Below are 25524 nucleotides of genomic sequence, written 5' to 3' on the forward strand. Positions count from 1 at the left end.
GCAGAAGTACTTCCGGTGTGTTCGCTCAAGTACATCCCTGTTCTCAAGTGAACGTGGCCTGTCGCCTTCATTCTCACGTGAGTTTAACGCTTTGATAAACAGCTTATAGAATACTTTTAAATGTAAAATGCCTCTGTATCGATCGGGCTCGTGGAGTATTTTTTGGAACAGACAGTACTAACTTAAAAACCTTGGATTTATCCTCGTTAATCCCCTCAACCTGCTGCAAAGTAGCAACATTAGCAAACGAATGCTGCTGAAATGTCCTGGCTGCTAGTGTAAATTTCACCTTAGTTAAAGTTAGGACAAATACATTTTTTCAATTACAGCGTTCTCATAAAAAGGTCAAGCAACTGCTAGTAGTACAGTATGTGCAGCTTTGCATTTGTCTAAATTTAGTTCTTGCGCAAACTCAAACTTTGAGAGTAGTTGAGCAAACAGGTATGTGGTTATTATATAATCTGGACTGGAGCACCATTTTGGAGTTCATGCGTGCTTTTTCAAATGAAAGCATGCGACTTTACAATTCAAGGTTTTACATATTTTCTTAGTTGTTAAAACGTAATTTTAAACAGAGAGAGAAATTAGCTGACATGATTTTTTGTAATACTCCATGAAAGGTAAGGAAGAATGGGTGTCCCATTAAATCAGGACAAGGTCTACATTTGTCTGTACACTTTAAATTTAGCAGACGTGTGACCACACAGTGTGGTAGAATGCTCTAATAATGTTCCCTTTGGATTATTTTGATTGAAAAAAACAGTGGACTGAACTTTAGGAAACTAAAATGTGAATGGATTTGACAATCATTCTTGTTTACTTGTTTGTACACATTTAATTTACACTTTATTATCTTGCAAGAAATACAAGCAATCTGGAAAACTTCACCTGCACTGTTCAGTACCCGGTATTTCTCTCTGAGTCGCATTGGTTGAAGTTTTTGCTAAAGATCTTCTGGATCCGTTTTAGGTCAGTGAATCGGATCGCTCAAAATGAACCGATAACAACTATAAATAATACCAGCAACCAAAAACTACGATATTGATCAAATCATCCTTGAAATTTCATTTTGAAACAGTTTTTGTAATGGTGTTGGTCAATTTAATTATCAACTTGCTGATCTTGCTAGATTGAAGGAATAGAAATCAATTCATTGATTAATCGTTGCACTCCTACTTTTTCTCTGTCAGTCAGTAGGAACCAATTTAAAATGTTGGTTAATTAGTTACCAGCCAGGAGGAGAAAGTTTAACCCAGGCTGATGTTTGGACAAAAACATTTGAGCTTCTTAAAAACGTTATATTTTTACACTTCCATTCGATCCTGAAGTTTACAGTTTAGTAAATGAAGATTTCTCAATTTGTTTTTTCCTTAGATGAATAAATATTATTACACATGGTACACCTTCAGCCCTGTATTTGCATAAAAAATCTGATCAAGCATTATTATCATACATTTTTGCCGAACTTAGCTTTGAAGAAGTTTATTTTCTGAATAATTTTGTTTAAATACTTTATTCAGTTTTTTTGTTTCTGTTTGTTTGCAGCACCCATGCAGCGCTGCTTGACTCTGACCCTTGGCCGTTACAAGAGGCTCCTCTTACAGAAAAGAATTTCTTCTTTCCACTGTCAACAATCGGCAACAATGTCAAGTCTGCTCATCAACCAGCCCAAATATTCATGGCTGAAGGAACTTGGTTTGTCAGAGGACAACCCTGGAGTTTACAATGGAAGCTGGGGGGGTAGTGGGGAGGTCATCACATCTTATTGTCCTGCCAATAACGAGCCGATTGCCAGAGTTACTCAGGCTACTTTGGCAGAATATGAAGAAACTGTCCAAAAGGCAAAAGAGGCCTGGAAGTTATGGGCAGATATTCCAGCCCCAAAACGAGGCGAGGTTGTACGGCAGATTGGAGATGCATTAAGAAAGAAAATTAAAGTACTTGGAAGCCTGGTGTCGCTGGAAATGGGCAAGATCTATGTTGAGGGAGTGGGGGAAGTTCAGGAATATGTTGACGTCTGTGATTATGCTGTTGGCCTCTCGAGGATGATTGGTGGGCCAATGCTTCCTTCAGAACGACCGGGACACGTTCTCATTGAGCAGTGGAATCCAGTTGGTCTTGTCGGCATCATCACTGCCTTTAATTTCCCCGTCGCCGTCTACGGCTGGAACAACGCCATTGCCCTGATCTGTGGCAACGTCTGCCTTTGGAAAGGTGCCCCGACCACGCCGCTGACCAGTGTTGCTGTAACAAAGATTGTAGCTGAAGTGCTGGAGCAAAACAATCTTCCTGGGGCTATCTGCTCCATGACATGTGGGGGTGCCGATGTTGGCACAGCCATGGCGAAAGATGAGCGGGTAGATCTGTTGTCTTTCACTGGTAGCACCCATGTTGGGAAGATGGTGGCCATGACGGTGCAAGAGAGATTCGGACGGAAGCTGCTGGAGCTCGGTGGAAACAACGCCATCATTGCGTTTGAGGATGCAGATTTGAACCTTGTAGTACCTTCTGCTGTCTTCGCTTCTGTTGGAACTGCCGGCCAGCGCTGCACAACAACAAGGAGGCTGATGCTGCATGAGAGTCTCCATGACACTGTGGTTGAGAGGATTGCAAAGGCTTACAAGCAAGTTCGCATCGGAGACCCCTGGGACCCCAATACTCTCTACGGTCCTCTGCACACAAAGCAGGCCGTGGAACAGTATCTGGCAGCAGTAGAGCAGGCCAAGCAGCAGGGTGGCACCATCGTCTGTGGAGGAAAAGTGATGGATCGTCCTGGAAATTATGTAGAACCCACAATCATCACTGGTTTGCCTCACAATGCACCCATCGTCCATACTGAAACATTTGTCCCCATCCTCTACGTCCTGAAGTTCAAGACGGAAGAGGAGGCATTTGCGTGGAACAATGAGGTACAGCAAGGTCTGTCCAGCAGCATCTTCACCAAAGATATGGGTCGAGTCTTTCGCTGGCTCGGGCCCAAAGGGTCCGACTGTGGCATAGTCAATGTCAACATTCCCACTAGTGGAGCTGAGATTGGAGGAGCCTTCGGTGGGGAGAAGCACACAGGAGGTGGAAGGGAGTCGGGCAGCGACTCTTGGAAGCAGTACATGAGGCGCTCGACGTGCACGATCAACTACAGCAAAGATCTCCCTCTGGCTCAGGGCATCAAGTTTGAATGAAGCCTTCAAGCGTTTTATTTTTCAAACTTTGACCACGAAGGACAAAAGTCAATATTCTGAATAGCAAAGAGTGGATGCTAAACGTTTGTCGTTGTCATTCAGTGTGGTCAGATAAGATAATTTGAGTTGTGCTTTTGGTTGTAGCAGTAGATGCTAATCTTAGGTTTGAATTGAATTGCTTCAGCGTTTGAAATTATGTGATTTCTTTATTTCCCTGCAGGTCTAGTTGTCATCCCCTTAAAAATGTTAGCGTGCACTTTTCTACTAGCACTTCAACTAAACTCAAAACAGAGACGACTGTATTTGATAATCTATACTGTTGAAATAAATGAATAAAATGGTCAATAGTATCAGACCTTTTTTTTTCTTTTTTTTTTGTTAATTGATAGTGGACGGATTTATCTACAACTTCTTTAATGCAATGTTTTGGTCAGACTACAGGATTTAGGGTTAAACCGCCTAAAGAAAATATTCATAGTATTCAACATTTTTAGATCAAAAATTGCCACAACTTTTTTTCCACAGAAATGTACTTTACATCTTTAAATGGGATCTGAATAAATGGTTTGACATGAAAATGGAGTTGACGATATCAGAATTTGTACGTCAGGTGGGACTCAAAGGAAAGACCATTATGCTTACAGAGGTCATTGTGATCTGTAGTGGGAGAAGGTGGAACATCTAGAGGTGGTTTGCTCTGGAAAGGAGAGGAATGAAGGTCAGCTGCGACTATCGGTGAGAAAATGAGAGAGGAATTCAAGCAAAAAGGTGACGAAGACCAAGGACTTTGGCTACTGACGGGGAAAGGTGTGTGAAAGTAGATTGAAATGGGTGGAGAAGGGTTGCTGTGGCAACCTGTGAAGGTAGCAGCCAGGAAGACAAAGATGTTTAGACAAACAGAATAGTGAAAATTACAAGTTTATCTAAATGTTAGGCTTAAAGTTCTCATGTACTGTATTTCCATTCTAAAGTCAATGTTGTTTGTTAATGATCAATATTTTATTCATAAACAAAATTTATTATTTAAAAAATCTTTATTACTCTGACAACAAGGCCATTGCTTGACTGTTGCAAAAGGAAACATTCTACTATAACCACAAAAACAAAGTTGAAAAAAAATGAATACAATCATAAAATAATCTGATTTTGTTATAGCAATGGACTGATTAAGCAAAGTTAGTACTTTTATAACAAAAGCTTCTTTATGTCAATTGTTCACCACCTCTGCACATCCCTTCAGGAGTCGCCACAGCAAATCAGCTTTCACCTTTTCTTTGGCTGAGACTTTTACACTGGATGCCCTTCCTGTCCCGGTATTTTATCCAGACTGGCACAGAGAGTGGCTACGTATTTAGGCAGTAGTGTGATGGAGTCTTGCCTAAGGACCCACACTGGATGAAGCTCATTGCGCCCCCTGAGAAATGAAACCCGCCTTTCCAGGCACCAGTCCTGCATGCAGCCAAAGGAGCCATCCAGCTGCTGTTTTGTCAAGAGTAAAAATTGCTATACAAGGAAATTATTTTTTTTTAACACAGCCTGCTATAAAACAATTAAAGCTCCAAGTTATCTGTAGAAACCTTCAAGTGTTGTTTAGTGTCAGATAAATTAAATGTAGACTAAATCTGAGAATGATTGTGCATTGTTGTTTGTTTTCTGCTAGGCCATGTGATGGACTGATGTGTCCAGTCCATTCCCTGCTTCTCACCCTAACTTCTCCACCAAAGAATGCATAGAAAATGCTTGGATTTTTACTTAGTTGCTAAGCACAGTGAATTTTCAGCATTGTCACCGGAAAAGCCAAAAGAAAGATGTAATGCAGGAAGCATGTTGCGTTTCAGTAAAATTAGGCAGTCAACTGACCTCAATTTTTTAGACCACCTTTTCCTGAAACTACCCAGATCAGCCAACCTAGATCAAAACACTCTCAGAGACGTGCATTTGCAAGGTGAATGTATCATCGTTTCTAATGTTTCTCTTTTCCTTTGTTGCATGAAAACACGACACCTGTAAAATTTCACTTCTGTGGAGCATGCAAATGCTCTGACTTTTAAGTTTTGAATATTATCACGACAACCGAATTTCCTCAGAGCTAATTTAACTTCTTTCAAAGGTATAAGGCATATTTATAACTTTTTGTGAACATCATTCTTCCTCAAATATAACAGTTAACCACTCTCCATTAAAATTGTGCTCTTGCATTGGACAAAATAGATAGTTTTACTCATTTACCTAATTCTGTCATGTGGTTTAGTAAAACAAATAACCATTTTATCTGAAATAAAGTCTCACTGTTTGTCTTCTGCAACCACATTAATCATACACTACTTGGTTAAAGGTTTTTAAATTAATAACTTCATGGGATAGGATTATTTATCTGTTCATTACTGTTGTAATTACTTGCACTTTTACACAAGCTTCAAAAACAGAATCTAAGTTTATTATTCTGAGACAGGTGTTACATGGTGTGGACTTTCTAAAATATTTTGGTTTTTGTATATTTCAAGAGTTTGACATAATATAAAATCTTGCTGGATCCATTTAGTGTGGATGCAATTTTAAGGGTTTAGTGTTGAGATTATTTACTTAACAGTTATGTCTCATAAAACGTTTTTTAAGAATGTTATATATATAATATATGTACATATACATATATATATATATATATATATATATATATATATATATATATATATATATATATATATATATATATATATATATATATATATATATATATATATATATATATATATATATATATATATATATGGTCTTTTTATTAGAGAAAAAGGCTCTGCTTCTTCAATCAAAATACTACTTCATCTCACATCCTCTTTGCACACACACACACACACACACACATACTACCAATATGTTCTCCCTCCCACTTTGCCGCTTTCACCTCATACTCCAGCTCTGCCTTTCTCTCCATTTACTGTTTCTCCTGACAGCATCTACACTCACTGCTGAAAGGAAGAACTGAAACCACAGCGCTGTGTGCGACTCGTAATCCATGCCGTTTAGGACACATGCAGAAAACGCCCATTTCCTCTGCTACTCATCTGCACTGGAAAAAGGTAGAAAATCTTTCATTTCTAAAAAGAATTTGTTTTTTTCTCTATAGTAGAATGTATTTCATTTATTTCTGAAACGCAAAGAGTTGCACCTGTAAGATTAAAGCAATAACATAACGTAAAAGTGCAAACATGTTAAGAATAAGAGTGTTTTAACATCTGATCTGGAGTATTAACATAACGGGAAATAAAATTGAGTTCCAGAGTCAAAATGGATGCAATAATTGAGGAAGTAATGGCATTTGTGGTATTTTAGCTTCGCTTGTTAAATTGATTTGTTTATGTCATGCAGACTTTGTGTTTGGTTTCAAGCAACTAGGAGGTAAGACTTGGTCTGATCTAATAAAACCTGCGGTGCACCAAAATGTCAGGTAAAAATAATTATGGGCTCAAGATAATAAATTAATGATCATCTGGCATGGTAGTGGCGCAGCTGTGATGGGAGGCATTTGAGAGGGGTGGCATTAGCACACCAGGGTTGTTCCTCACTTCCTTTATTCCCCCACCCTGCTCCCCATGCACAACTTGTGCTAGTCACTTCTCAAGAAACTCAGAGGATGTTAAATCATGCATTGCACTGCATCTTGCACCCTTGACTTACAATAATCTATGGGATTTCCCTAGGCTGTCACAAAGTCACTTCTTCACTTTGCTTATTTCCTCTGCAGCTCCTACAAAATTGAAAGCTCAACACCCTACCATTCCTTTATTTATATGTAAAAAAAAAAAAACTTTATCAAATACTTTTTCTTTTCAGAAACTAAGTAGAAGTTAGGTAAAGTGCCAATGTGAATTTAAAAAAATGTAATTTTTGTCAAGTCTTTTACTTTGTATATTTTGGATATCTGTTGGAGTTGTCTTTTACAACAAAAGGTTTTTACACAATTTAGAATTTTTCCCGAAACTATTCTTCATCTTACTCACAGAAAATACCTTTAATTAAAGGTACATATATCTGGCTTTTTGTAAAAGTTGTTCATAAAAATTTACGTTTTTGACTGTTTTGATTTGACAGAGAGACTCCTTGACTTTGTTATTCTGAAAATTGTGTAACTTCCATGTATTCGATGGAAAAGAAATGTTCAAAAGCAGTGTTTGACTCTAGATGGACAATTTCACCGGGATCAGCCACTCTCAAGCTCTGCCAGTCAGCAAGTAAAACCCAGAAAACTGTCAACTTCTATTTTTCTCATCACATGTGAGGGAGGGGGTTGAAGTGGTAGGGAGCTCAGCTAGGCACGCATATTTTAAGTCATTTGCACAAGAGGGCTCTTTTTCAATAATCCATTATGCATAGCAGCTCTGGCTCTCCCTGGTATTTCTCCTACCTTCTTGACGTCAGTTGCCATTTGTGAGGGTTGCCTTGGAAACGGCCAGCCTCCCCATGAGATGTCTGGTGGATAAGACATCCCTGATAAAGCCTTTTAAGGTTCTATTGTTGCCACTTTTTAAAAAAATTGCCATTGATAACAGGGAGATAACACACAGAGTTGTTGCATGTTGTTGTAAAATAAATGGGAACAAGTAGCATCGGGTTGATGTCCTGCTATCACAGCTTGATTTGATTACCAATACAGTGGGATGATCATAGAGAAGCACATCAAAACTGAACCCACTGCAATAAATCCAATTTTCACCACATTTCTGTTTTATCTTGAGGTGTTAAAAACAAAATGGTTCATTGGAATTGAATATTGTAACCAAAAGTGACTTTATTAAATACAAATCATCCTGTGCAGTAATAAAATCATATGAAAATATGAGATTAATAGGGTATTTATGAAAATGAATTTGTCCGAAATTCTTCTCTGGTTTGCAAACTTGTCCAGAGTTTCATACGGTCTGCTTTACATTTCATGTAATATGTAAACCAAATGGTAAATTAATCAACAAGATAAAGCTGAATAAAGGAATGTATAACACTCTATTGATGATTATGAGACAAATTTCAATAGAATTATGAGAAGATGTTTCATGTCAGTCTTTAAAATCAAACTATCCTAGTTTAGTTGTCATAGGCATTGCATATGTACTGTCAAATGTGTGGGCAGCAATACAGTTGTGTTACTGTACAATACACTGGGCTCCAAGGAACTATTTATAGCCTTACTGACATGACTGACTTTTTTTTTTTAGAGACTGAGCTATTGATGTGCTATTTTTAAAGTGTAAATTTGCTCCCTCCCTTTGCCTGTGTGTTGCTAAGCAATAAACAAGAGGACCTGATTGGTCAGGATCACGCTTGTAGACGCGCTGAGTGTGACTCGAAGTTGGCTAATGAATTTGCTTTATGCTCAAAGTAGGCAAAAATTGCAATAGTTGACACCTTCTTGTGATATTTATTTTTGCACCATATAATTCATCTCTTGCACAGACAGTTTCACCACTCAAATATAAAATATTTAACAATTAGTTGTAGCAACATTTATGTTTACTGATTCATTGAAGAGTTTTTGAAAAAAAAAATTTAAGATGACATATTGTTAGGAAATGTGGGCCCAAATGTTTGAATACACAGTCACGCTATGGTGTGCAAATCAATTCTGGGTAATATCATCCGCAGAAAATGTACCTGTCTGAAAATCGAAAGAAATATTTTACATTGCAACGACTGTCCTTTATAAGGTGGAACAGGTAATTCCAGTTGCACTAATGACCAATAAGCTGTTTGTCTCTGCCATCATGTTAATAGTAATCCTCATAATCTGTTTAGGGGGAAATTGGTGTGACACACCCAAACTACTGCTGTGTAAGTGAATTCAATTAGAAATATAATCTGACCCCATGCCTCTCCAAAAGGAAACCAAGGGCTGGGAAACTTTCATCCTCCCTGCATTGATTATAGCTCGTACAGAGATATGGAAAAGCCTTTCCCACTGCTCCCTTTCATTGGCTTCATTAAAAATGTATCCTGATCTAATGGAGATAAATTATTTTTTAAAAGAGCCAACTGGATGTCTCATCCATGTGCCATGTCTTATCCAACTGTGGATGAGACATGGCACATCTGTCTCCTGGTACAAAACGTTTTATAGTTTTACTTGTTGTGTATAGTGTTTTCATTTTTGTACATAATTTATTCAAGTTTGGTCATTTAACATTTTTTTTTAACATTTTAGAAAAAATATTCAATTCTTTATTTTTGTTTTTAGTTTGACTAGAACTGGCTAGACTTTAGACTTTTACAACCTCCAAAAGAACTTAATACATTTTAAAATTCAGATTTCTTCATTTTTTGTGGCTAATAGAACACATTTCTGCAGGAATTTTCTATAAAGAATTTTGAGGTTTTAAACTATAATACTTCAGAGTGAAAAAGGGGATACAACTCTGAGGACCCAGAAGGAATTGTTTTTATTGCTTTAATTTGCAATTGAACTTTAAAAAGTGCATTTTTTTTATTTTTTGTTTTAAAAAATTTGGATTTGACTTTTTATTTTATTTTACTTTTGCTGTCCATTTTGTATACAAAATATTTATTTAAAAAAAAAGGATGGAAGCACTTACATTTCTGTAGATTCTGCATCTGGGTTGCTCTACAATAAATTTTTTATGATGAGCTCTTAAGTCTTATCCTCCTTTTAATCATTATTTTTTAAGGCTTCTTTACAACATGGCTTCCTAAAGTTTTGTTGCATTTATTTTGTAGTTCTGTGCGTCTATATCGATATTTAGTGTGTTAGATTTATAAGTAACAGCCGAATCACAGCTACAATAATGACTCTGGTAACTACTTTCTCTGTCATAACAGGTCTTAAATTTGTTTCCTGTATTCCATTTGGTTTCTTTCTGTGGGGGGCTGGCGGTTGATACCATTCTTAGCGTAGGGGAGTTTAAGTGTAATCCGGACATTTACATAAGTACATAAGCATGTTTATAAAACGTTTATTGCTAAAAAGAATGTAAATGTATGATTTAAAATGTGCTATTTACGGCGTTTTTGTTTTAAAGTCATCATACTAATAATACTGAATGTAGTTACGCATTGAACACCTCCCCCGTCTCTGGTAGGTTGTTGCCATGTTCCCACTTTCATGGGTGTGGTGATTAGCTTGTTTGGAGGAAATTTTAGTCTAATCCTTCCCGAGTAGCATTCGCCTTGAACCGATATCAGGGACCAAATAGTTCGGGTTTTTTTAGTTTTTATTTTATTTTTTTATTTAAATGGATACGTTTGTACTTTTCCTTCCAGCTGATACCATGGTCTTCGCGTAAAGGGGATTGGTGTGACACTGATCGGAAAGACAGACCGAGCCAACATCCCACTTCAGGTTGGAGAATCTTCTTCATTATATGTTGACGGCTTTGTTAAAGGGGATTTCCGGGTATTCTTGAAGCGATTTTGTATCCCTGCTATCGGGTATGAGATGCGTAAGGGTGCATTGGCTTGTTTCCCCCTGAAGAGACAGCGAGGCTGTTGAACACCGCTGACTGTTTCTGTGGTATTTTCCCGTCTTATGCAAAGCTCTTCGTTGTTTGAAAGCAACAGTTATCCAAAGCGGCCTCTCTCTCTGTCGAGCTGTCAAATGACTGTCAAGCGGAACTACCAACATTAACCAGTATGTGTTGTAGGCTTACACTCGTGTCCCCCCCCCCCCCCCCCCATTTTAGACATTCATTTTTCTTTTTTCTTTTTTTTACTCGTTGCACAATACGCTGCGTGTCCGTATTCCCCTCTTTTCTATTAAATATAAATGAAAGCCCGCCCTTATGCTAGCATCAACTGGTGACGGCGCGCGCTCCTCCTGCAATTTTGCTTCCTTGCATCACGAGCGCATATTTAACTTAACGTTCGGTTTTATGAGCTGACGCTAATTTCGCGCTGCCTGTTAATATGATGTAACCTCTGGTTTCCTGTTTATGGTCGACAATCAGTGTTTGAAGTTTAGCTAGAAGGTACAGTAGTTATTATTCTAAGATGTTACTGGAGGTGTGAGGAGTTTTATTTTGGGGTCATGATGATGAAGGTTTCTGGTAAGCTACCAAAACAACGTGAAGGGGATGAGCAACCTGATATTTTCTGTCTAAACGTAAACATTTTTGAATAGTTGTCAGCCAGTTAAACATTAAATGCGGGTCTTAACACTTCCAACTGTTCCAAAAGGTCAGGATTTTATGTTTTCTCTTTTCACGTCACTGTAAATGACAACACTTAAATCTTTTAGATATCTAAAAATAGTTTCCCTGTACTATTTTTATATTTTTGACTTTATTATGCAAATTAGGAATTCTGATGTTGTTTTTTACTTATTTAAAGTGAAATTTAGACCATGTCATTAAACAAAAATTGGTTTCACATATTGATTATTAAAAAACTTAACAGTTTATTTAAAAATAAAAGCTATTATCAGTGTAGTTTGCACAAAATAGATTAAAACAAGTAATAAATAGTTAATTAATAGTTGAAACAGTTAATTTATTGTCACACTGGAAGGTTTTGTAAAGGTTTATTTAAAATGGACTTCATGGCTTCTTCCTTGTCCAGCTGATATTGTATGCAAACATTAGTGTGTGAATGTGTGTGTGACTGTAAAGCGCTTTGGGCCTTGTAGGTAGAAAAGCGGCATATAAGTATACGCCATTACAATTTAAAGCTTTTGGCATAAAAACCCGAGAGCTTGGAGTGGAGCTCAGCTCAGCCTTTGTGTTTTAGTTTAGAACTTGAGAAAGAATGCTGAAAGAGTGAAAAACAGCTAATTATTTGGTTTCGAATTGCTTTTTATGCTTCAGTTTTGGCATTAATTGACGATTTGTGTTTCCTGTCATAGGATAACAATGGAAGAACTAAAACTAAAGGTGTTGCCCTGACATTCAAGAAAACTCTAAAGCATTTCCTTCATTCTCTAGATGTTTGAAATAGTCTTGGAGTCAGCAGAGAACATTCTCATCTGATGTAGCTGCCTGTCTGTGTTTTCCCACAGCCAATTCGAATGGGTCTGTTGATGCAGCCTCCCTGGAAAAAAACATAAGCTTGGATAATTTTTTATCCTTTTATTATCTTATTAGATATGCTTAATTAATCACTAATCAGCTCTTCCATATTTGTTTTAAATGTCAACATTTGAAAGCCACTCAAAAGAAAAAGAAACTATTTCAGCATGTTATTCTGATGAGGGTGTTGAAGCTGTGGTTTAATTCATGCAGTGATACCCTCAAACTCTTAAATCTACCTTGATCAATTGTGTTTTTATAAACTTCTTACTCCGTTTTTTACCTCTCATTTCTTATTTGCTTGTCTTTTACTCCAGAATAGTGAAACAGGTTTGTGAGGCCTCTATTGAGGAAGTGGCCTAGAAGAATCTCTTGTTTTCAATTCATGGCATGAACATTTTTTTCATTGTAGATCTGATTGCTCGTCTTTTCAGGTCTTCCTGTTCCTCGTGTTTCTCTGGGTTACTCATGATGCTTTTTGCAAAAGTTCCTTTTATGAATCAGCATATTTAGCCATAGGAGAGTTTTTTTTTTCCTTAGTAACCCCAAATCAAAATAAAAAATGCAGAGGAAAGTCTGCATGCCTTAAATGCCTATAAAATTAATGCACGTAAATCTTGGTTGATGGTTGATGATGTCGAACCGTAAAATCTCAAGGGTTTATGTCTCCATCATGAGATGTTTTTCTTGAATATGTATATTTTGTTGGCTGTGTTTTGTCTCAGCATTTACAACAGTGGCTCCCTACGTTCTGCAGCAGAGCCCCAGTTATGGCTGTGCCAAGCATCTCAGTCTAACGTAGCTGGTAGTCTCATCGTAAACAATAGGCAACTACAGCACACGGCTCCACTTTTGTTGCCCTGATTCTATGTTACACTCTCAGTCTTTGTTGGCTGATTGCGTGACTGTTTACAGAACTGTGGGAAAGACACAAGAAGCTTTAGATCTGTATTTATTTTAAAGGTAATCTACTACCAGGAATCAGTATTGTAATTTATTTATTTTTTGAGTTTTCTGCTTCGACTTTTCCGCATTTTGAAAGTTTTTGCCATGCTCACTAAATATGAGACCTGCCTGTTTTAAACACCCTGGTAATGAGAGGCTGGGTTATCTTTTCTTAAATTCTGACTCACTTCATATTTTGATATACTTTAAAAGTATGTCCATTGGTATTTTAATTGTGATTATGCTGTTTTTAGCCAAAATCCGAAAACCTTTGTCGTTATCTGGGACATAGTTTCTGCAGAGCAGCATAGTTCATTAGAAATTTGCCTCAGAGTTGTGGGCAACAATGTTGGTGCAGAGTAAGTCAACCCCCATTTTCCATCATCTGTCTGTTTACACATTCTCTGCTAGCTTACAGCCTCTTACATTTCCAACCTCACATTACCAGTGCAACAGAAAAAGGGCGAGCAATGTTGAGCCCTATTCCAGCTTGATTAGAAAAACAAAGATGTACACGCATCTATTTATCCACAAGTGGATGCAGCATAATGGAGCTAGTGGCCCACAGACTGTAGCTTCTACCTCACAGTTACAATCTTTTACAAACTGCCTTTTTTTATCTGGCCCTGATGTGTCACAATTTGAAAAAAAATAAAATTCTCAGAAATGTAATTTTAAGCTTAATTTTCTTCATACACGCCCTTCATCATGAGAAAATACCACAAGAAAGAAAATTTTTTAAACATGAGTTTCATTAGACTGGGTCTTTAATGATGTCTATCATGAATTAATCAAAACTTTAGTCTTTGTCATTTTACATCACAAGCCATGAGCTTTACACAAATGAGTGTTGAGGACCGTATGAAATACAGTGAGGGACCATGGGTGGCAGATTTAGGAGGCATAGAAAATAGCATAACAGCAAAGCTTAAAACAAGAGCCTCTCCCCGGCTTGTTTGCGTCAGCTGGATGAGACGGTGACGTCACTCCTGGATTGGATTGTCCATTTTAGGTCTTTATTCTCCTGGTGGAGAGGAATGAGCCTACATCAACTGCTTCATTTTTGTTGAATGGAGGGCTCTAAACTAACCCGAGCTAAGAAATGTCTCCAAAAATTGATTTAAATTGAGACCAAAGCGTGAGTTTTGCTTCTTAATTTAATATTTTTTACATTTGGTTTGCTGTACTGTAGAAAGTGAAACTGAAAATGTAATCTCAGCCTTTACAGTGTGTGTGTGTGTGTGAGTGTGTGTGGAGGGGGGTTAAATACTTCAGAAACAACTAAGTTGTCTGTGACACACGCCTGGGCTCCCCAATGATAAATCTGGTGGCCGTCTGCTCAGTCACGCACATCACGTCTTGCATTTAAAACGCATTTACCACAAAAAAAGGTTTGCATGATTTACACACTCAAAATGGCAGCAGAAATGCCCCCCCCCCCTCTTCTGTTTCACTAGACATGATATCTTCTGGACCATGTAGATTTGCCCTAAGTTCATGGCAGCCCCTCTTGTAGCACACAGAGCAAATAGTGCAAAGCAGCGACACAAAAGGCTGATTGAGTGAAGAAAGGTCAGGGCCCAGTTCAGATGGCCTTTTGAACCACACTGAAGCTGTTTGAAGAGCTAGCCCACCCTCCAGGCTGCCATCCAGATCCTCTTTTCCCCTGGTGGGTCTGGGTAGCAGCATAGTCCAATTGCATCACCCCCCCCCTCTCTTTTTTCCCCCTCCCCAGAGCCCAAACAGGATATTTATGTTTGTCTGAGGGAGAAGTTCCCATCCTTTGCTATCTGCCTGTTGATCTTATAATATTTTTGTCGCTTTGTTGCAGGTGTCAGCTGCTGGTCTGTGTGTGTGTGTGTGTAGGGGGTGTGTAAGAGTGGGTGCGTGTGGGACTGTGTGTGTTTATAGCAAAGCGTGGCCTGAACACATCTCACAGGCACAATGAGCGAGCTGGAACAGTTACGGCTGGAAGCTGAGCAACTACGCAATCAGATCCGGGTATGCCAACTTCTTTTTGTTTGTGTGCTTATGTGCAAGCATGTGTTATTTATGCAGTTGTATGACGTTATAATTATGTGTCTGCATGACATGTCGGTCACCAACACCATCATTTATTTAATTTCCAACAAAACAATGATGAATGATGAATGAATTATCAGGTTGCTTTTCTGTAAAAATGGATTTCAGAAAGGGATCCATCAGTCTGTCTTTTTGAGGATTACATTTTCTGTGTTTTGGCCAAATAAATAAATAATAATTCACGAATAATAGCAAAATTTGAAGTTATGTTATTGTGTCATTTATCGCAGTTATTTATCAACAAGCTGAGCGTAGAATAGTTGTTAATGTTTCCGTCTTGTTGCAGGATGCCAGGAAAGCCTGCTGCGACTCCACGCTGTCACAGGTTAGAGGCGCTCTCTAATTGAAAATAAGCAATTTTTTTTCTTTTCTCATTGGTTATTCCTTTTTTTCCCCTATGAAGTGAGTGTGTTGTTATGGTCTGCAGTTTCATTCAAGTTTCCCTTTTCTCCCCAGATCACTGCTGGTCTGGACTCTGTGGGCCGAATACAGATGCGGACACGCCGCACTCTCAGGGGCCACCTGGCCAAGATCTATGCAATGCACTGGGGGAGTGATTCCAGGTAAAGCTGTCATCATACTGACTCTCATTAGCTTCCTTTAAGTCATGTCAAGTTCTCCCCATTTACAAAAACGTGGCAGAGAATTAACAGAAAATGACAAAGCACTCTATATTCCAGCATTTTTTAAAGGCTTATTATAAAATGTACGTTATTTTATTTTTATTTTTTACAAATCTTGTTTCTTTTTCTTTTTTTGCCTTTTAACACTGTAGTTTTTCTTATTGTGAAATATTGTTTGGCTTCTGTTTGAAAAGATCTTTTTGTGGACTTGTGTTGTGCTCGTACAGCTTGTGGGGTGTTGATCAGCCCACAAAATAAGAATTTTATGATGAGCTTTAAATCAAACGTGTCAGAAGCAGACCTCCCTACAGGAAGAGGTCACTTGAGGCCCAGTCATGCAGCATGCAGGACGCAGCATCAGCTGCTGTAAATAGGGTTCCAGTCACTGGGCGTGGTCACGGAATCGCGGTGGCTGAAAGGCGGTCAAGACACAGCAGCACTTAAGCAGCGATTTACAACAACAAATCTATTTTGCTATAAAGCTAGCTAGCTTAGATTTGATCTACATTTTGCTACAATTCAATTAAATCGTTAGTTTTTATTTATTTAAATCAAATAACTATTTTATTTGCTTATCTAAAAGTACTTTCCACATAATTAAAGCTTTATACCGATCAAAAATGGAACAATTAGTAACTTTTTAAATCAAACTAAAATCTGTTGTTTTTTTTTGCCTGTAAAATGTATTGTATTTCATAAATCAATATTATGTTTTCTTAATTAGATTAAATCCTTTCAACTGAAAGTTCTGAAATGTATAAGAAGACGTTTTGTATGATTAGGAGATGAAATATAATTGAGTGCCAAATATTAATATGCAGAAAAACGAACAGCACATTTATGCTGTTTTTGAATCCAAAATGCAGAAAAAGGGGTTTTCAGCTGTGTGTCGGCCCCATGACGTGTTTTGAAACCACTTTTTCTTTTGATGTATTTGTTTCTCTATCTTTCTTTCTTTCTGTCCTCCTTTTTGTCTCCATAATACAATGCACTTGGGTCAGTGAGGACGGTCTCAGGTGTGGAGTTAAACTTCCATCAGTGCTACTAAAACCACTCAATTTTACTAATACGACTAATACCACTCTATCGCCACCTTTTTTATCTTTAGATATTGAAACACGTGCACTGTTTTACAATCTAACTTTGAGCAGATTGCAGATTGTTTTGCCAGGCTCAGAAGCAGAAAACATCTGCTCCATAGACAGCCTTCTGTCCTTGCAAGAGCTGTTTGTAAGATCGCTGTTTTTGTCAAATCCTTTTGCAAATGATTGCTCACTTTCATGTATGTAAATTGGACATTTAATAGAAATGGTGTTACAAACTGCTCTTTCTGAACTAACTCCAGTGAAATATGAGAGCAATGCAGATCATGTAAGAAGAGTCTGCATGCTATGATCCACATCTAATAAATAAGGATTTTCCTGCGATTTTTTTTTTTCTTTTGTAATTTTTCCTTTTTCAAGAATCATTGTTCTATTTTGTGTAAACTTGTTTTTGTCTTAACAATCACAAGACCCTCTTCTTGTGTGTGATGGAGCTACTGAGTTTTTTTTGTTTTGTTTTTTAATTCCTATTAACTGTAGATGTGAATGTAAAGATGTGCCCTCTGTGCGACCACACCGCAGGACGCCTTTTTTTTTCCCTATACAGCAACTGGCATTTGAGTTTGTTGGTGCTTCTCTTGAATGAAGCGCAACATTATCAATCTATTTCTGGTCCCTAAGGAGATGGAAAGACTGTGTTAGGATGGGAGGGAAAGCTTCCAGCTGCTTATTCATCTGCACTCACATCTTTCCTCTAATGTTCCTCTTCATACTTACTTTTTGGTCATTTTTGGGGTTACAGCTTTTTAATACCTGCAAGAGAGACTTCTTTTAAAATGAATATTACATAGGGAGGTGCTTTAAAAGTGACTCCTCACTAGGAGGAGGGGGGGATCATGGTAGGAACATGGAGTGGAGATGTTGTTCTGGATGCTTTTTGACAGAGCTTCTGGTAATGAGTCCTGGCAGTCCTGTCATTGCTTTTAAGTGCATGAACATTTTAGATTGTGAACGTTTTGATAGATGTGAGCTGAGTGTCATGCTGCTTTACCTCTTTCAGATTACTTGTTAGTGCCTCCCAGGATGGGAAGTTAATCATTTGGGACAGCTACACAACAAACAAGGTAAGGTGCCACAAATCTGTGGCGCTTTAACTTACAAACTCTATTTTTCAGTGGCTAAAAGTACATTTTAGTTTAGTTTTGGGAAACAATTTTATTGATATAGCTGTCTTGGGGAACTATTAACTGTAAAGTCTGGAGAAAAGTCTGAACAAGAACTCCTATTTAGATCTAGTCTAAAGTAATGTTGACATTGTTTTGCCTTTTCATTGGAATGTTTTATTGTAAATGGACATGTTCTGAATCCGGGTGACTCAACTGTGAGATTAGCTAATTCTGCAATAATAAATCCCTAATCCCACCAGACAAATCCTGGTAAAGTGTGTTTGAGTACTATGTCCTGCTTTCACCCATCCCCGCCGTATTTACATTAATATGCAGGGCGACGTTGACAGCATTGTTTAATGTTTCAGTTCAATACTGGAGTGGAAAGATTTCATTTGCGTTATTTGGAACATAATAAAAGAAAAACCTTAGTTTGAATGGGTCTTGTATGCATTTGTGATCATCTTTTGGATGTTGTGTAGTTGTAGCATAAATATGACTCTCCCTCTAATCAGATGCATGCCATCCCGCTGCGCTCCTCCTGGGTGATGACATGCGCATACGCCCCTTCTGGGAATTATGTGGCCTGCGGGGGTCTGGACAACATCTGCTCCATATACAGCCTGAAAACCCGGGAGGGGAACGTGCGCGTCACTCGAGAGCTACCTGGACACACAGGTAGGCCGGCCACAGATGAATCCAAACACAGGAGAACTTAAGAATATTTTAGTTTTTTTTTCTTATGTCCATTTAATATTGTTGAACTACCTGATAATTGGAATTACTGTCATAAAATGTTTAAGTGTGTGTGCTTGCATCTATATAATGTATTTTCTTCATTAAGAATGATCGTTTTTCAACTTCCTAATCTCTAATTTTTACTTTTAAATTATCACTGAAACTTTAATTTTTCTAGATGGAACCAAGAAAACGTTTAGCCTAAAAAATTTATCGTTAAAGACGTCAGGTTTATTTTTCAAGGCCGTAAAATGGATTCGATGACACGTCTTTTCATCTGAGATGTATTTTCTGTTGGTCTCAAGGTTATCTGTCCTGCTGTCGCTTCTTGGACGACAGCCAGATCCTAACTAGCTCTGGAGACACCACCTGGTGAGCAGCCACTCAAATTAAATCATTTAACATTTGGAAATATGCACATTCTTAAAGCATTAAATGACTAGAATTCCCCCCTCATCCATCTTGTTGTCACGGTGTTTCCCTGAGACTTACAGACAAGTAAAAACCACTAAATACATCAGATTTTGTTCCGATCATTTGGATTTATTTTGTCTTCTACAGTACAGACCAAAAGTTTGGACACACCTTCCCATTCAAATGAATGGGAAGGTGTGTCCAAACTTTTGGTCTGTACTGTACAAGTTTCAGGTTGTCCTTAAAAGGCAGAATAACCTGTGGTGTGCTGTAAATCCACAAAACCCTTTTTTTTTGTTGTGCAGTGCGCTCTGGGACATAGAGACGGGCCAGCAGTCCACCAGCTTCACGGGCCACACTGGTGATGTTATGAGTCTGTCCCTGAGCCCCGACTTCAGGACCTTTGTGTCTGGAGCCTGCGACGCCACCTCCAAGTTATGGGACGTCCGCGACGGCCTGTGCAGACAATCTTTCACCGGGCACGTGTCCGACATCAATGCCGTCTGCGTGAGTTTTGAGACATATAAATATCACAGAATAAAAACCCTTCACATCTAGCTTGAGATTAAAAAGGTTTCTTTGGTCCCCTCCTAGTTTTTCCCCAACGGGAACGCGTTTGGCACCGGCTCCGATGACGCCACCTGCAGGCTGTTTGACCTACGCGCCGACCAGGAGCTAATGGTGTACAGTCACGATAACATCATCTGCGGCATCACCTCCGTGGCCTTTTCCAAGAGCGGCCGCCTCCTCCTGGCAGGTTACGATGACTTTAACTGCAACGTCTGGGACACTCTGAAAGGGGATCGTGCAGGCATGTGACATATTTTTTCTTCCTTTTTTTTGTTTTGTTTTTTTAGCTCCGGGTAGGCCTGTAAAATATATCATAAGCTTATCGTTATCGTGAGATCAAGCTGTGCAATATGCATATCGCAAAAGACTGTGAAAATTGCAATAAATGGTTACTTTAAATGTGCTAAAACAATGTTATTGCAGGTTGAAGTATTTAACGAATCAAATAAATCCCTTTATGCATTTGACCAATTGGATGGAGCCCTTTTATGTTAGATGCTCGCCATTTGGGGTATAATTTTTAAACTGTTTCAGGGAAATGGAAATGATGTTTTTGGTTGTTTTGCTATTTGTTCATGTACCGCAAGTTATATCGTCATCGCAAATCGCAGAATTTCCTCTTATTGTGCAGGCCTAGCGTCTGTGTTTGATCTACTGTAACTCTTAAAACCGTTTATGCAATACGTAAACGCAGCTCCAGTGGATTCTGAAGCGGAGAAAAGCAGCTTTGCACAGATATGCTTACTCAATCAACGTAAGTCAGCTGATGCCGATATGCAGAGCTGTTTTTCTCCTTGCCACAATCAGCTTGATTTATATTGATCATAGCGACCATAAAGGGTTAATTTGGCTTTTCTTTTTTAACAGTCAGTCAACTTTCTCATATTACAAATTATCCTCTATTTTTTTGTTGCACTATTTTCACTTAAAGAAACGCTCAGTTTAGGTGTTAAACAATTAATAAACAAAAAATAAAATAAAACTGGATCTGTTTATTACATTTTTTTAAAAGTGTTATACAAGTTTCATATTAGGACGTGGTATAATTCCAAATCAAATCAATCGTAGAAGTTGGATGAGGCTGAAGTTGGCGTCCAATTTTAATTTATTTTATTTTTTTACTGGGTTAAGGGCAAAACTATAGCATATTTTAATGGTTTCTACATAGAATCTAGTGTACAAATAAAGTTTTTTATCCAGCTGCAGATATTTTACAAAGGATGAAGAAAGTAGAGACTGAAAAAGAAAAACCTCGGACGCCCACTGCCACCTCGCGCAGGCCGGTCCGTAAAAACATTGTCTGACATTAAAGCGCCTAAATCCTGCTTGAGAACGACCTTTCTATGAAATATGAGTTACTTTTCTCAGCGCTTTTTCCTACCCGACTCCATTTCTGAGGCTCTGCCTTTCGCATCATGTGGGCGCCGCCCATTTCATGACGTCAACCTAGAGTCAGCCTCGGTCAACTGCGTGTTTGCGTTTCATCCATAAAAACAGACAACATCCGAGGTCTGGCATAGATGGAGGCATATAAAATGAAAGCATTCAGCCAATTGCCGGAGAAAGTGTGTGGGTGTGTTAGCCTGGGGGCGGGGCTAGCAGCGCAGACTCTTCCTTAAGAAGCTGTTCCTCATTTGTCTGCATCACAATGTGAGAACCTGCTCGTTTTCATGGCTTAAAATACCGCTTTGAGGTTGCTTTTTGTGAGGAATGAACATGTTAATACACGTAAAAGCTCAAAAAGTTGATTTTGCACAATATAGGCCCTTTAAACCGCTGCATGGCCTAAAGAAGTTCGGAGAACACTGCTTTGAACTATAGAATCAGCCTGAAATTGTTCTATCATGTACTTTATTCTACTCCAGAACACAGTGGTGGTTTTGGTCCAAACTCTTTTTGCTCTCTCTCAGGCGTTTTGGCGGGCCACGACAACAGGGTGAGCTGCTTAGGAGTGACGTCGGACGGCATGGCTGTAGCCACCGGCTCCTGGGACAGTTTCCTCCGGATCTGGAACTAAACCAACCTCTCTGGCCGGATTCATCTAATCACTGCCCGCCACCTTAGATTTGAAGTCCCTCCCTTTGTATTCCGACTAAGGGGTGCACTTTGTGTCAACTGAAACCTTTTTAACTCCTCCCAGCTGTCTTCATCGCTGGTGACCTATCCACCTGTGAGAACAATTTCTACTTACTTTTCTTTTTTCATTTTTAGGTCTTAGCCACCCATGTTTTACACGGCAACCAAAATTAAAAAGCGTTCAGTGGAGTTGTCCAATCAGACTTAAGGAAAGCATAAAATAGTTGGGAGAATAGATTTTTTTTTCCTGGGAGGGGCGCAAAAAAAGTGCATCTCTTGCCATTAGTAACAAACAGGATTATTGTCTGTGTATAAAATAAATGTATATATATAAAGACAGTATATGTGTATAGCATTATGTGTGTATGCATCCTATATGCATATATAATGTGTTATGTATATATTTTTGTAGTTTACGTTACACCTTAACGTTTTTCTTTCTTTCTTTCTTTAATAATATTTTAATACATTTAAAATATCATATTTACACCATTTTCACACAACTCCAGTTAATTAAACTGGGATAAAAGATTAAAAAAGTGTTGGATAAATGTTCCTAAAAGTACCAATATAGGATCTTAATTTGGCCTGAAAATAGTTTTGTTTTGTTTTGGATGTGTGTTTTAAGGTAAGGCAGTGGGTAACTTTTTTGTTTTTTGTTTTTACGCCATCACTCCCCATCGTTTTTTCACCACATGCTCTTATTTTGAATGGAAACTCCACAGGAAATTCTTTCCAAGATTTTTCCACGGATTGAGCTTTCCAAAGTAATAGAAAAAAAGCATTTACGTTTAGGGAGATTCTGTTTTTTTTGGGAATGCTTTGGCTTCGACTAATGCGGGCTAAGGTATCAAATCATCTGAAATCAGAGGACTGCTTCCATCCAATCGTCTGCAGTGTGGTGTGGCTGTGAGGAGCTCATTATATCCCTACTTCCTGTGGCCTAAAGACATGTTCTTTTCTTCTTAAAGTTGAGATGAACTCCCCCTGTTGCCCTAGATTGACACTGTAGAAGGAAAGGACAACAAAAACGTGAGGCAGAGGCTGTTCCCGCCATTGGACTGTGCAATAGTGGAAGCCAGAAGGAGCAGGAGCGAGTCTTTTAAAAGCTTCATGTCAGGACCCGAACGGATATGTCTGCATCTTCTGAGGCTCTGACAGAAGATGATGCCCGAGCTCCACTCGTGTTCTTTTTTATTTTTTATTGTTGTTTTCCCTCAATGAAGAATCAATGGGTTGCTGTCGTCGGTGTGTAAAATGAGTGACTGTGCTGCCCAAAATCAAAATAGAACCAATATAGGTCTATTTAAAAATTAAAAAAAACAGGAAAAAAAATAACACTGTAATTTTTATCACCAAAACACATTTTAAACTGTTTGTTCCTCGTGAAGCGAGTTCACCCTGTAGACAGAATGTACACTTAGAGAACTAGAATTGCACTCAGACGGTAGTACAAACTTAAAAAATGACACACTTTAGAAGTCAGACTTCTGGTTAAGAGCATTTCTTCATCGCCCATCTCTTTTTCCTCCTCAAAAGGCTTTACATACAGTAATCCACACACAGTGTGAGTTGTCCCAGGTGCCTAAGAACACAAGTCTGCCCCCCCCCCCCCCCCCATGCTGGAGGAAGGACAGTTTTTGCCTCTCTATGATGTGGCAGCGCCTCTGCCTTACATTATCATTCAGAAGAAATGCTCATTTTGCCAAAGGTGACTCAAAGAAACGTAACGCACGGATCAATAGTAGAGTGCCATTTCTTTCTTCCAGATGGAAGCACATTCTGATGTACACTAAGACAACACACAGCTGTGACTGCAAATTCATGGAATTCTGCTTTCTATGTAATATTTTTCCAGGGTTAGTCTGTTTTTTTTTTTTCCAGTTTCTTTGGCTTTAATAACTAATCCATCCCGAGAGAGTTGCTAAAAATAGCAGTGATAGTATTTAGCCTGAGAATATCTGCTGTGTGTGGGATGTGATGCGTCTCATCCTCATTTGTGCCAATGTTATCCGCAGGCTCTGATGAGCTGTGAACTGAAAAGTCGTCCGTGTCAACAACAAAACAAAAAAAAGAGAAAAAACTGCTTGTGTTTTTCAAGTGCCAATCTTCTCCGTGTTAAGAAAACGGTCTCATCTGTGTTTCAGTTTGAAACCAACGTGTTGCCTAAACAAAAATTGTGGTTTGCCCCCCGATCCCCATCCAGGCAGTGCTTGCTCCGTACATTTCCTCTTTCAGTGGGAGGACAGCAGATGTTCCTGTCCTAACAGGTTCAGATGACAAAAAAGGTGCAGTGGGATGGTTTGTAATGGAACATTACATCATTTTGGGACGCATTCACTTCCTGATGGAAGATTCCCAAAGAAACATTGAGTTAAAAAAAAAAGTTTTAAAAAAAGAGGTGTTGATTTTTTGATTTGCTTGGCATCATAAAATTTGACCATAAAAAATACATTTTTTTTGCATTTTAAATTGGAGCTGTATACCACCCTGATGCCAGAATTACAACCCCACCCCAGAATGCTGAATATACTATTTGAAAAAAAGCGTACTGTTGATGTTTATAAAACACTTCAAGCTGGATTAAATTTGAGTTTGTAATGAGGTTATTGCTTAGAAGACTTTGTCATCTGCACATGTTGGAAATTCCCACATTGCTTTAGTTTGTCAGGGGCTCCTTTATGATCTCATTCAAGAAAATTCTGCACCAAAATTCTTTTGTTTCATCAGTAACTGCATCCTATTTCAAAACATTTGACTCTTGTAAATAAAAAAGGAAGTTTTAGCCGCTACCACACCTAAATTCATAACTTAAGGATTGTATCCTTTAACACTGAAATGTTCCTAAAATGTTGAACTGTTCCACTGAACCCAGCCTTTTCCAGCTTCCATGTTTGCAGAACTTTGTGAAAAACCCACAAAACACCGTAGTCCTTAAGAGAAGGAGAGGGAGACCGTGATGTTTAGCAGGCTAACATGTCGCTCTGTGTAAATCAGCCGCTGGAGCCTGGAATAGAAACACATGTGCCTGTGCAGTTCACTAACGCAAGTAAACTCTAAAATCAAAGAGAGGTGCTTTGACGAAGGTGTTTCCTTCACCTTGTTGCTCCACCAGTTCTTGTTGTTTTTCTCTAAAATCAGTCAGATCAATTGATTTTAGTGACAGTTTAAGTGAATGTGGATCAGTAAAGATGACTGGATTGGTGGTTGCTGCTTGGTTTCTGCAGTTTACTGTGACTTTCTCCATCCTCGAGTTAAACCTGAACGCTCGCTGTGAACCGCACGGCTGCCATCACAGAACTGTCGTCTTTTGCCTCCTACAACTTACTGTTCTGTTTTTATTTTTAGTGTCTTTTTGCCAGTAAAGACCAGGGACTTTGGTGCCATATAATTCTTTTACAGTGCTATTGTGTGAAATTATAATCACTTGGTATGGAATAATTTTTATAGTCCTTTTCACACCAAACCCTTTTTTTGTATTTGTACAGTGGCTTGGTGATACTGGTATGTTGCCATGAGTTATTGTGACCAATAAACAAAAAAAACTTTAACAAAGAGTTTTCATGCCTGTTGGTATTATTTAGAATCTGAAAGCGTGCAGAAAATGCATGACACGTTTTACAGGTGTAATATGCGGCTTGATGGATTTGCATCCAACACACAACTCCCTTTTGTGTTTTTTC

At 38.5% G+C, this 25524-nt stretch overlaps 2 protein-coding genes across 6 annotated transcripts; both read left to right on the plus strand.

Annotated features, from left to right (window-relative positions):
- On the plus strand, positions 1–3529 carry aldh7a1 (aldehyde dehydrogenase 7 family member A1). 3 transcript variants are annotated; one of them, XM_004067725.4, is made up of 2 exons: positions 1–77; positions 1546–3526. In XM_004067725.4, exon 2 carries the CDS (start codon positions 1551–1553, stop codon positions 3177–3179), a length of 1629 nt encoding a protein of 542 aa, XP_004067773.1. In that variant the 5' UTR covers positions 1–77; positions 1546–1550; the 3' UTR covers positions 3180–3526. The 3 variants fall into 3 exon arrangements, with proteins under 3 accessions (XP_004067773.1, XP_020557944.1, XP_020557945.1); XM_020702285.2 differs by lacking the exon at positions 1–77 and adding an exon at positions 497–620 and having other exon boundaries at positions 1546–3529; XM_020702286.2 differs by lacking the exon at positions 1–77 and adding an exon at positions 946–969 and having other exon boundaries at positions 1546–3529.
- Positions 3530–6122: 2593 nt separating this feature from the next.
- On the plus strand, positions 6123–25398 carry gnb4 (G protein subunit beta 4). 3 transcript variants are annotated; one of them, XM_020702287.2, is made up of 11 exons: positions 6123–6256; positions 10446–10524; positions 14961–15130; positions 15498–15536; positions 15668–15774; positions 17938–18001; positions 18559–18721; positions 19087–19153; positions 19501–19702; positions 19790–20006; positions 21676–25398. In XM_020702287.2, exons 3-11 carry the CDS (start codon positions 15074–15076, stop codon positions 21780–21782), a joined length of 1023 nt encoding a protein of 340 aa, XP_020557946.1. In that variant the 5' UTR covers positions 6123–6256; positions 10446–10524; positions 14961–15073; the 3' UTR covers positions 21783–25398. The 3 variants fall into 3 exon arrangements, with proteins under 3 accessions (XP_020557946.1, XP_004067774.1, XP_020557947.1); XM_004067726.4 differs by lacking the exon at positions 6123–6256 and having other exon boundaries at positions 10287–10524; XM_020702288.2 differs by lacking the exons at positions 6123–6256; positions 10446–10524 and adding an exon at positions 11052–11149.
- Positions 25399–25524: the final 126 nt, after the last annotated feature.

Source organism: Oryzias latipes, chromosome 4 (genome assembly GCF_002234675.1).
Source record: "Oryzias latipes chromosome 4, ASM223467v1".
NCBI lineage: Eukaryota > Metazoa > Chordata > Actinopteri > Beloniformes > Adrianichthyidae > Oryzias > Oryzias latipes.

Excerpts from the sequence above, each read along its gene's own strand:
- gnb4 (XM_020702287.2), top strand. The coding sequence starts at position 15,074 with ATGAGCGAGCTGGAACAGTTACGGCTGGAAGCTGAGCAACTACGCAAT. Across the intron at positions 15,537-15,667 it reads GCGACTCCACGCTGTCACAG|ATCACTGCTGGTCTGGACTC; the intron begins GTTAGAGGCGCT and ends TTTTCTCCCCAG. Across the intron at positions 19,154-19,500 it reads AGCTCTGGAGACACCACCTG|TGCGCTCTGGGACATAGAGA; the intron begins GTGAGCAGCCAC and ends TTTGTTGTGCAG.